Consider the following 11,149-nt stretch of genomic DNA (forward strand, 5'->3'; position numbering starts at 1 on the left):
GATATTAACTCAATTTCATAACTGTATTATAATGTATATGTCCTTAGGATACAGGACGTACAAGCACAGAGAAATAACCAAAAGATTTTTCAGCTCAGAAGTACAGGGCAGAATAATAGCTAGAATAATCACCTAGCTGCTAGAGTGCTGGTCCAGTAATGCAACCAGCCCAAACCTATGAACTGTTGTTGATTTCTACCTTTCCTCATAAAAATGTTAACTTTTCTCAGTAAATCTACCTTTAAATAATGAAATCTGCTATTGGCCCTAAATGTTACATACTTCCTTCTCTCACCATTTATGAGGTTATTTCTCCATTAATATCATATGGGACATCAGCATATGAACGGGGAAGGAAAGAGGAAGCATGAATAACATTGTTCTGTCTAAACCTATTATCTTTTTGCTTCATGGCAACGATCTTAAGACACGATACAAGATAACCTGCCAGCTCATGAGAGGATCATAAGACAATGCTGTACCTCATTAGTTCCAGCAACATACATGCCATTCTAATCATTTAAACTGTTAAGGCATAAAGGTGACCATGAACTTAAGTTTAGGAAGTGTCTGCAAAGGACAAAGTAGCATCAGAGGGACTGATTATCTTTATTATACAACAAAGAGACAAACAGAAAATAAAATACTTTAATAGGAGAAAAAATAGAAGATACAATTCAAACATAATATACCATACTGAAACTATACACAATGGAACATGAAAACATTGTTCAACAGCAAACTTCCAGTAAAAGTTGCATGTTTTGAGTACAAGCATCACCCATCACAAATACACAGCTTTTTGTGCACATCTGAGCTTCAGTGAGAAAGATCATGAACAGCAGCAGCATATTTAATCAGATTGTTTCATTTTCATTAAAAACTCTTACCTAGTGAATGTACTGGATGCAATTGCTTCATACTAGAAGTAATAAAATATTAAGCAAGGCAGTGCCTGCCAATACAGATTGGATGCAAGTTACATATGCAAATAAAAAGGATAAACATTTTCCAGATATGAAGTTTTGTTTTTTTATATTGCATTTATACACATTTGCTGCTTTAAATGTGCATTCAAGTCTCTCAGCATCTAAACATAACTAAAATGCTATTTCAGCAACTACGCATCAAGTGACAACTAATTATTGCTATAGAAAAATTTGTTTCCCAGAGTTTTAAAATAGATGTAATTTCATCTGCAATTCTCTAGATATGTTCAAGTACCAGAAATAACTAGTTCCAGTGTCAATCAGGTGTTCTAAATCTGTATTGGCTGTAGGCATTTATTGCCACATCATATAAATATTTTATTGAATCTAAAAAAGTTAACTAAACTTACATATAACTATTAAATTCCTTAGGAAATGTATACAGTAATAAAGCTACCATGGTATGTGTTTTTATTTTAAAAAGTTAAAACTTGACCATCAGGTTAGACAGAAAGGAATTTCAAGGTAAGGGCACTATTTCACAGTTGGCTTTATAGAGGAAAAGAGAAAATAAGGAATTCAAACAAACTTCCCAGCTGGATCAGTGAACCACTCCAAATCAGTATGTGGTCACACAAGCACTACAGCTGACAGATGCATGAAAAGACATAGACAAGAATACAGGGGGAAGGGGGGGGGGAAAGGGGGAAACAACAAACAGGGAAGGAGGAGTGGGAATATATATATATATTTTTTTGGCAGCAGGCCACCATTTTAGTCAATAATATTGGACATGTTAAGTTGTTATAAAAAGGATACAACTTTAAGACATCTCTGCAAAGTTGATTTTCTCCGTGTTTTTAGCCACTCAAAAATAGAGGACAGAAATTAAACGTTACAGTGTATAGTGTTTTAGTTCCAACATTCACAACATATTATAACCAAGACTCAGTTCTGAAACCCATTATATTGCAGGATGATGTGTTTCAACCTTGCCAGTTTTGGAATATGAAATATTCTAATATTTAAAGAATAATCCAAACTTCTGTTTGGAGAGCAAAGAGGAGCCAGGCCACAAAAAGCAGAAGTACATTCTGCTGCATGGGTAAAATTATTACACATAAATCACCAACCAGAGTAGGAAAATTACTGGATATATTCTTCACCATGTACACAATACCCATTAAGAATAACAGCTTGACAACGGACGATAATGACACAGGATGAAGAGTCAGTCTCAGAGTATACATTCAGAGCAATCTACTTTTACCATGGGTGGAAAATTTCCAGGTCCCATGAAAGCCAATCTGAAAAGACACACACCTGCGCATGCATACACACACACATACAGAAAAAAGACTCACTGAAAAGTAATCTTTGCAGCTTTCTTTCCCCTTCCCTCCATTAGTATTAGAAAAAGACCTGAAGATTCTTTTAAAATGGATTTTTCATTTAAATTAAAAATTGCAGAAATTGTATGTTTTTTGATTTTACTGAGGGTCTTGATGAGAACATGGAAATCTAGAATAGAAATTCAAAATATGCAGATTACTATTTTAAGGCAAGTTTTTCTTCTCAACTGTTTTTTTGGGCCTTTAGATGCAGTAGATGCCAAAGTTTTAAGCAGTCTCACCGAAAAACACAAGTTCATGCCTGAGTGTTGGTAGGTCTTAAGCCAATTAGTTTTCTAGGCATAGTCTTCCATGAAGATGAAAAAGAACAAGACTTGAATTGCTTATGCCACAGGAGAAATTCTTAGAAAAGTTTGAATAAAATGAAAAACTAGTGATCATATTCATATACAAAAAAGTACACCTTTTCTATATTTGCATGTCATCATGACTTGTTCAGAAAGGAGTATGTCAGGGCAATTCTCTTCCTTATTAGTTGGGAGCACAGAAAAAACTTCTCACCCCCCCGTTTAGCATGCAAGTGTCCTACTTCAGTTATGCTCCAAAAGGGGAAAAAAATAGATGTAATTATTCCTAGGCTATAGCCTCATTCTTTCTTAAAGACATATGGAAGAAACTTACTCTGCACTATTGATCTACAGAAAACAAATATTTTGATATTATAAGTTGGCCCCATTTATTTTCATTCACATGGTAACAGTAAAAAAAAAACAAATCATAATATCAAAACAAGCCTTTGTCATCAGGTGGGAGGAAGAAAAAAAAAATCACCATCTCAGAGCTATCTTAGCAGATGGAAACTGAACATAAAAAAAGAAAAAATAGTGCAACAAAGCATCTTTGTATTCGCTTCTAAAGATATTATTTTCAAAGTTGCCATTGGTGAATTAAAACACCTGGCATTAATAAAAAGAAATTATATAATTAACAGAGTAGTAAGAGTTAAAGACAAGCAAGACAACAGTGAGAAGTTTCAAAAAGGTCCCTAATTCCACAGGGACAGATCTCAGTAAAAACGTCAGTTAAATTGTTTATGAAAATTCCTTATTAGTGTGGAAAAATTAAACCTGAAAACTACTTACTGAATTCCATTTTTATTAATATACATTTCATATTACCAACAGAATTCATGTAGTTTTTCCCCTCAGATAATCAGTAAGTTGAAGGGGATCTATACTTTAAAAGTTCACATGACAGGATTCTTGAACTGCATTTTGGTACTGGGCTTCTTCATCAAGCTGAAGATTCTGAACAAAATGAAAACATAATCAAAAACAGATAAATACTGAAGATGTAGCATATTGCTTAGTTTAATTGTACACTTTCTGCATTTTTACATAGGAAATGGTACCTAGATGAAGACTATCCATTTATATATGTATTAGACTACTGTTTATATTACACAGTTTTTTATTTAAGACAAGTACCAAGAGACACAAGAAACAGGAGAAGAATCAGATGAGTGGGACACAGTTCATTAAGCAGAAGGGTCCATCTTCTCTCCCTGGCTCAATTATGTTATAGAATAGTCAGCTCAGGAGAACAGAATGTGTCTTGCAATTCTTATAACAGGACTTCCAACCAGCCATAACCCTCTTCTATCAATAAAAACAAAATGCAATCCCCAGACAACAGTAATCATAGATTGTGGAGAATATACTGCTTAAAATGAGAAAGCAAACATATGTCACAAAAGATGGGTGGTTAACCTTGCTACTTTTGAAGAGCTATATTCCAAAACGTTCATACGCCAGAGTAATACACCTTTTTAGTTAGTGTGATTCTGGCAGCTTCCCTAAATCAGAATTCCAGTCACCAGTTCTACATCCTCAACCATGCAAAATGCACTCGTGTTGAGGAGTCCAATCCCCTGTATTGATCTCCAAGCGCTTCACTCCTTTGCCACAGGGTATTGGACATGAAGAAAAATGTACATTCTCTGTGCTTTCCTTAATCTGCAAGGCTGCCTATGCTTCAGATACTATATGTCCCCCATAAAGCTCAAACAGTGTACCCAAATCCTGTCAAATATGCTAGAAAGTACAGTACAAACTCTCCAGCCATCTGATCCAATATGCAGAACTAGCTGGTTGGCTTGACTTACAAGCCACCCAACAACTACATCTGTGTATGTAGTTTTGCATCTACTCCAGGGTCATTTACTCATAGCGAGTCTGAAAGAAGGCAACCAGAACAGCGATTTAATGCCACATCTCTTCCTGTACCACATTGCAGCCCCTCTCCCACCACATGGAAACAGAGGCTGGAGTAGCATTAGCAGGCAGTCAAGCTGCACTTTGAGTCCTGAGAACTACGATTTGGTCATTTCTGCAAAAAAAGGTCAAAAATATGTCAATAAAGCAGATCAGAATCTATTACACTTCCCTCAGAAGCAGGAGTAATAAACTGTTATAGAAGGACAAATAGTTCAAATTGATGACTTAATTCTTTAGCATAGTGTTCTTAATCAGTTTGGAGCATGGTTTAACTGTTGACAACACCTACTGCCAGTAGCATTTGATGTTGATAATGGAAAAAGTTTAAGAATGTGCAGGCCTACTTCTGAGCTGTCAGCATTTCCAGATCAGAAACAAATTTGGCCTGAATATTTATTTGGCATTTTTGTTTACAGAAAAAAGTTTCCATTTATTCCCCCACTAATCAAAGAAAAAAAAGCTTACCACAAATTCTCCGTAGTCAAACTGGTGTCTTAGATTTAGATGGCTAACAAGATTTCTAGTAACCTGGTTAGAATCTGCCCAAGGAAGAGATACACAAATAGGACAGATCTAAATTTGGAAGGTGAGGGGAAAGAGAGAGAATAAAAAAAGTTAAAAAAAAGTTAATTGTAATACAGAATGCATTAAAGATGTTCGACTAATCTATTACTCATCCAGTACTGAAATATAGTAGAAATGCTTAGTTAAAAATCATAAAGTGCTCTTTTTCCCTCAAGCGTGTAACATTCAAAAATTACATTTCAATGTGCCAAATGCATTAGTGTGTCTGCTAGCTGTGGTGGATTACCACACCTGCCTAGCACTCTTTTTGCTGATTTCTGTTGCTCTAAATTTAGAAGAGAAAATGATTTTGCACCCTAGTGTTTGTATGGATCTTTCTCTCTATCTGATCATCGCAATTGTGTAATGAAAAATAATAATAATACTCAAAATACAAGTGAAAACAAAAACAAAAATAAAAAACTGTTTTTTCCTCCTCCAACCTTTTGATTTTTAGTAACTATAGGTTTCATGCAAAACAATAGTTTGATTACAAATGGGATTGTCTAGAACCAGAGATGTGAATTACTAACTGAAGAGGAAAAGTAAGTGTCAAGCTCAAAAACTGAGTTTGTTTCAACGCAGGATAAATGAGGCAGCTATGTCAGAAATGCCTTACAACCGACAAGAAGCTTAACAGTTATGGCTGACAAGGATTTTCAAATGAAAGTCACTCCTCAATTTAAACACACTGAATTAAGTAATTGTCTTTCTCAGAGCACAGTGACCTTTACAGTTATAGACTAGCTACTGCACATGTTCCAATTATATGGAATAGCGGGAGGATTTTAGACTAAAAGTAGTTTAAGAAGCATACATAAAAAAAAGCAACTGTACTTACTACAGGAACTATCTGATAAAGGTGTCTATTATTACAGTGGTCCAGCAAGCGTTGTCTAGTAAAATTGGCTTCCTGACACAGGGGACATTTGAACGTTGGATGTCCACTGTAAACAGAAATACATAGGATTAAACAGCAAAAAGTTTTAGAAAAAGTGTTAGAGAAGTGACAAGATAACAGATGATTTAGTCTTATTTTCCCTTATTTTGATAATAAACACCCCCCTCCCAAAAAAAGCCTTTGATATTATAGCAGCACTACTAGAGTTCCACTGCTACTCCTGAAGTAGACTTTTAAAGCAAAATTTAATATTTGTATGTCAACATGCATTCTATTGAGATTTTGACTTTAGAAAATTCTTTTGCTCTTATTGCAGCTGCATCCCGTTCTTATTTACTGGTAGCATCCTTTAGTTCAAACCCTTAAGTCTGAACTGAGAAAGAACCAAATTTGGTGCTGAGAAACCAAATTCTAATGGATAGACACAAATATGGAAGAAACAACATTTTTTAAATTAAAATTTGTAGTAACCTTTTATTAGTTAGTAGAAGTTTATAGTATGATTTGCTAGGTCTGAGTAATAACTGTGGAAAAATAAGCAGCCTACCTTGCATCTCCTTGAAGCGTCTGATTATTAGCCCTCTCTCCATTATCAGATATAGTATCACTCCTGCTACTTTATATAAAGAAAAAAAAAATAAAGAAAATTGATATTATTGTACTTCGCTATCAAGATTTTTTCAAAGAGTTTAATGGTAACAGGAAAAACTCTCCATTGAGTCCCATGAATTTTAAGGCAAAACATATAACGGCACATATTTTAACTTGTACAACTGTTCAAACTTTTCTTTCATATCAAGTTATTTCTCAGCATTTGGTTACCATGGTGACTCTTACTAAATTGCCTAGTATTTTACTAGGAAACTGGTTCTTAATACAATGGATACTTAGTCAACAAGAATGATAGGGGAGATTACAGATATATAGCTCAAAAAGCATTATGAATTATGTGCATTTTCTAGTTTTTTGATTTAGGACAATGTAATAGTCATTTAACTGCCATGCATTTATACAAATCATTTGCAACTTTTAACTCCAGCAAGGTAAATTTCTCTACATTGTGTAGAGAATCTACTATTTCCTAAAGTAAGAGTGACAAACAGGAACACTTTAGAAAGTAAATTTGACCGCACATGCCCCTCCAGCTAAGCCAGAAACTGCTCAGATATGCTGATAATCCTAAAAGTATGAATATTTACAATCACAGATCTGGTCACAGAAAATTTTTTTATAGTTCTGAAATGTTATAAGCACAAGAATTCTGCTGTGGCATACTCAATGAGTAGCTATATAACAATATCCAGACACTTCAGGTAAACATCACTGCAACTAGCTCTGATAACAGCTTAAATTTCCACTTTTGATGTACTGATGGGTTGAAACCCAAACACACAGAAGTTCAGCCTGCCAAAAACAAAAAATAGATAGCAACACATAATAAATAAAACATAAGCTATGTAAAAAAAGGTCTTCATAAAAATGAGCAAAAAGCAAACCAAGAAATACATCAGTCAGAAAGCATCAAAAATGAAGTTCTTCAGCTTTATTGTCTGAAAACAAATGGGTAAATGGCATTTGATTTTATGCTATATAACATACTGGAGTTCCTTATACATTTCATAAAAGATCAGTTCAAAGTAAATTCAATCTGAAACCAAAAGCTTGCACAGTAATGTTTTGCAACAGGATACCCTCTAAAACAGATTTTAAAAAGGGTAGGGAAGGGGATAAGAGGAGAAAGGAACTTCCCTGGGGCTAAATACAATGAAATCTGTTACAAAGCAAGCTGCTCAAATGCTGTGAAGGCAAGAAAAAAGGTGGAAATACTATGCAATCTTTAGAAGACCTCCTAGAAGACATTCCAAACCATCATCTAGAAAAGTTTTCTTCTGTATGCTAAGAGTGAAGAAAAAAAATCCGGAAAAACTGTCATTTTTTGAAGCATAAGAATATGGACAATAATTATTACAAAAAGAAAGTGTATCCTGGAAAACAAAACACTTTCCTTTTAGGAAAAAAAAATTAAAAAGGAAGATATATTGTTATACATAAAACACCCTGATTACCTGCTCCCTGTTGAATCTTGGGAAATCTGTAAGTCTGGTATAATAGAAGAAACACCGTATTCATCCTGATACTTCTTACACGTTTTATAATGCTGCCTCATCCATGAAAATCTAACCTGTAAATGAAATGTCAAATTATTGAAATTATACTAAATAATCCAAGGACAGGAAGAAGAATTAATTCTGCCAATAGAAAGCAATGCATGCAGGAATGGTTAAACGTCATATGCAGCAGAAATTAGAATTGACATCTCCCTTTCAGGATGAACACTTCCTTTCCAAACAAGGAATCTTCAATTCCTTTTTCTGCAGAGTCTCTACCAGTCTGTGAGAATGAAGAATAATCCCACCTCTCAAACACCAAACAGCCAGGCAACTGAGAGTTCTGTCTCAAGAGTAAAAAATGTGAGTAAACTCCATTTCACTGAAAAGTCACAGAAACTACACCTCCCGCATCCAGGATGAGTACTGATGAGCTATTGGGGGCAGGGAAGTGGGCTTGGAGGATGGGATAAGCACCACTGCTCCTTCAGTCTTCTCTAGCCTGCTGTTGTTTTGTGCAGAGTCCAGTCTTTTTGCATTAGGTGTGTTCTGAGAATGCCTAACTTCATGGGAGGGGGGAAGAGGTGAATGAACACCAACTTCAGGATGTCTAACCAGCTTAAATGCAAGACAAGACAATGAGCTGCCCAGATCAGTCAGAATACAGTTGTGCTGGGCATGTCCTAAATCAGAATTTCAGGTCCAATGGCACTGTCAGAGAGTGCCTATGCATTTAGAAGCTGTACGAGACCCCATCTCATGCTTTTGTGCCTCAACTCCATTTAAGTTCTTTTGGGAATCTGTTTTGTTCTTCCTTCCAGTTTACAACTTGTTATTTTTTCTTTCTCCCAGCTTTTTCATCCTCATGAGTCAGGTGCAACAAAGCAAGGAGCTCAGCTTTCCACCAGGGCTAATCTTCGTGTCAGCAGAACTAAGTTCCAAGTGAAATGAAACTAACATGAAGGCTACCTGGATTAGATGCTTTGTAAACAAGATGTGCAGCTGAAACCCTGGATTCATTTATTTCAGAAGAGAGATTACTGTTGATTTCAGCGGGGGTCAGGATTTCGCCCAGTGTTCTGAAAAGAGTGATCTCTTTACAAACTGCAAGTAAGCAGACTGATGTTTTGCAGGGCAGAGGAAATTACATATGATTGCATGTACACAGTGAGTAATCAATATATATTTGCTGGTTTTTAAATGAAATTTTACAGTAGTTCTAAGAACTTTCATTTCCATAGCGAGTTTCTGAGATTTCCCATCTATTCTCCACATTTCATTTTCAGTTATCTAATTTCCATTTTGCTAGTTTTATAGCCATATTCAGTTTTCTCATTGTATTGGGGAAAGTCTGACACTCCACATAAAACGTTGTTATAGACAATCCACTATCCTCTTTTAGCTTATATCTGTTAGTGATATGTAGGCATTGCATGCCTAATACACGCAAAAACAAAGGTACGTTCTGCAAACTGCTATAAGCTTTTTACCTACAAGGCATAAATGGCACACGGTAAGTGTGTGCAGAATCAGGTCAAAAGTAAGAAAAGTTTACTCAACTGTTTATAAAGTTTTACTCTACCTGCTTTTCACAGCATCTACAGCCCCCAGAAGCTTTCTTCATATTGTTTTCAACATCTAGAGCCCTTTTAGGATATGATCTTTCCTTTTTAGTCACACTCCCCCGGCAGAGAGGACAATGTGTTCCACTTTCTCTGATTGCTGTCAAGAAGCACTTCCTGCAAAACCTAAATTGAAAAGTTACCACAAACACAGATTAGCAAAGTGAAAAAAGTTGGCTATTGTGTGTTTAAAGAGAGCTGGGTGATTAGAGAAAAAAAAAAAACATATCAGAATAAAGGTCGGCTGAACATAAATCCTTATAAAAACATAAGCAAAATAAAATAGTGGCGCTTACAAAAACATAACTGTAATTCCTCTACTGAAATTAAGGAAACTTGGCAAAGCATTTTAGGTAGATCTTACTATTTACTGTCTAGTATTCCTAAACTGTACACCAGATTGATCATTAATGAGATATTAAATGATGTAGCTGGCACGTGATACTGCAAAAGTTTTATCAGTAACTCCTGTTTATTGTCCTTGAGCAGAGACAGAAACAATGTAAAGCTCCATTTAGGTGTTCCTAAAGATTTCAGTTCATAAGCTTTTGCATTTCTCCTTACCAGCATACAGACAGACCATTTTCTTTTCCTTGAAGCAGTGTGTATCAACTGCCAAAGCTGTTTTGCGTTTTTACAAATTATTAGTTTGTAATTAAGTGTTCCTCTGGAAAAAAATAAAACAAAACATACTTTCCCACTGTGAGCATAAAAACTGAAAGAGAGAACAGCTAAACTACGGTCATTTTTTGAAAATGAACAGGAAACTATAAATAAAGTTAAAAATGCAAGTTCAGTTAGATTTGTAGGATGTTTTCAACTGCAGTAAAACTTGGTGATCATTTATAGGACTGCCAAAGATAAGATGTGGCTTTGTAAACTGATTAGTCCTCATTCACTACAAAAGAAACAGGTAAGAAAAAAAGAGTCAAGTAACGCTTTAGACGCAAGCTTTGAACCGAGCCCGTGGCAGAGGTGCGCCAACGCACAGGGCAGATGTCCCCACGAGCTCAGCTGGTCCTGCTACTGCGTGTCCTGTCTCCGGGACAGCCCGCCCCAGGCCGAGCACAGGAGAGCCGGGGAGCAGATCAGCGAGGCGCCCAGCCAGAGGGGGCGAGGCAGGCGCCCCTGCAGGGCGGCGGCAGGGAGGAAGAGGGGTACGGAGGGAAGCAGAAATACCCACACGTGCTGGCAGTTCATCGTCCTCACGGGCGTTTTGAACACCTCCTGGCAGACGGGACAGTAAAAGTCATCCTCGCTGAAACGCACCGCGGCGGCCTCCTCGGCCATGGCAACACGTCCGGGCCTCCCTGTGGGTGCGGGGACGACAGAACAAGATGTCCCACCGCGGCGGCGCCCGCGCCGCTGCGGGGGCCGGGGCGGCGGGGGCCGGGGGA

General features: G+C 36.6%; 1 protein-coding gene across 3 annotated transcripts; it reads right to left on the reverse strand.

The window, feature by feature from the left end:
* Positions 1–634: 634 nt before the first annotated feature.
* Positions 635–11,139, reverse strand: RNF138 (ring finger protein 138). 3 transcript variants are annotated; one of them, XM_026072838.1, is made up of 7 exons: positions 10,936–11,138; positions 9,713–9,878; positions 8,089–8,204; positions 6,570–6,635; positions 5,963–6,068; positions 5,023–5,130; positions 635–3,588 (listed from the first exon to the last, which is right to left on the reverse strand). In XM_026072838.1, exons 1-7 carry the CDS (start codon positions 11,040–11,042, stop codon positions 3,520–3,522), a joined length of 738 nt encoding a protein of 245 aa, XP_025928623.1. In that variant the 5' UTR covers positions 11,043–11,138; the 3' UTR covers positions 635–3,519. The 3 variants fall into 3 exon arrangements, with proteins under 3 accessions (XP_025928623.1, XP_025928622.1, XP_025928624.1); XM_026072837.1 differs by having other exon boundaries at positions 6,570–6,638; positions 10,936–11,136; XM_026072839.1 differs by lacking the exon at positions 635–3,588 and adding an exon at positions 3,598–4,669 and having other exon boundaries at positions 6,570–6,638; positions 10,936–11,139.
* Positions 11,140–11,149: the final 10 nt, after the last annotated feature.

This window comes from Apteryx rowi, unplaced genomic scaffold (genome assembly GCF_003343035.1).
Source record: "Apteryx rowi isolate R43461 unplaced genomic scaffold, aptRow1 scaffold_352, whole genome shotgun sequence".
Taxonomy (NCBI): domain Eukaryota; kingdom Metazoa; phylum Chordata; class Aves; order Apterygiformes; family Apterygidae; genus Apteryx; species Apteryx rowi.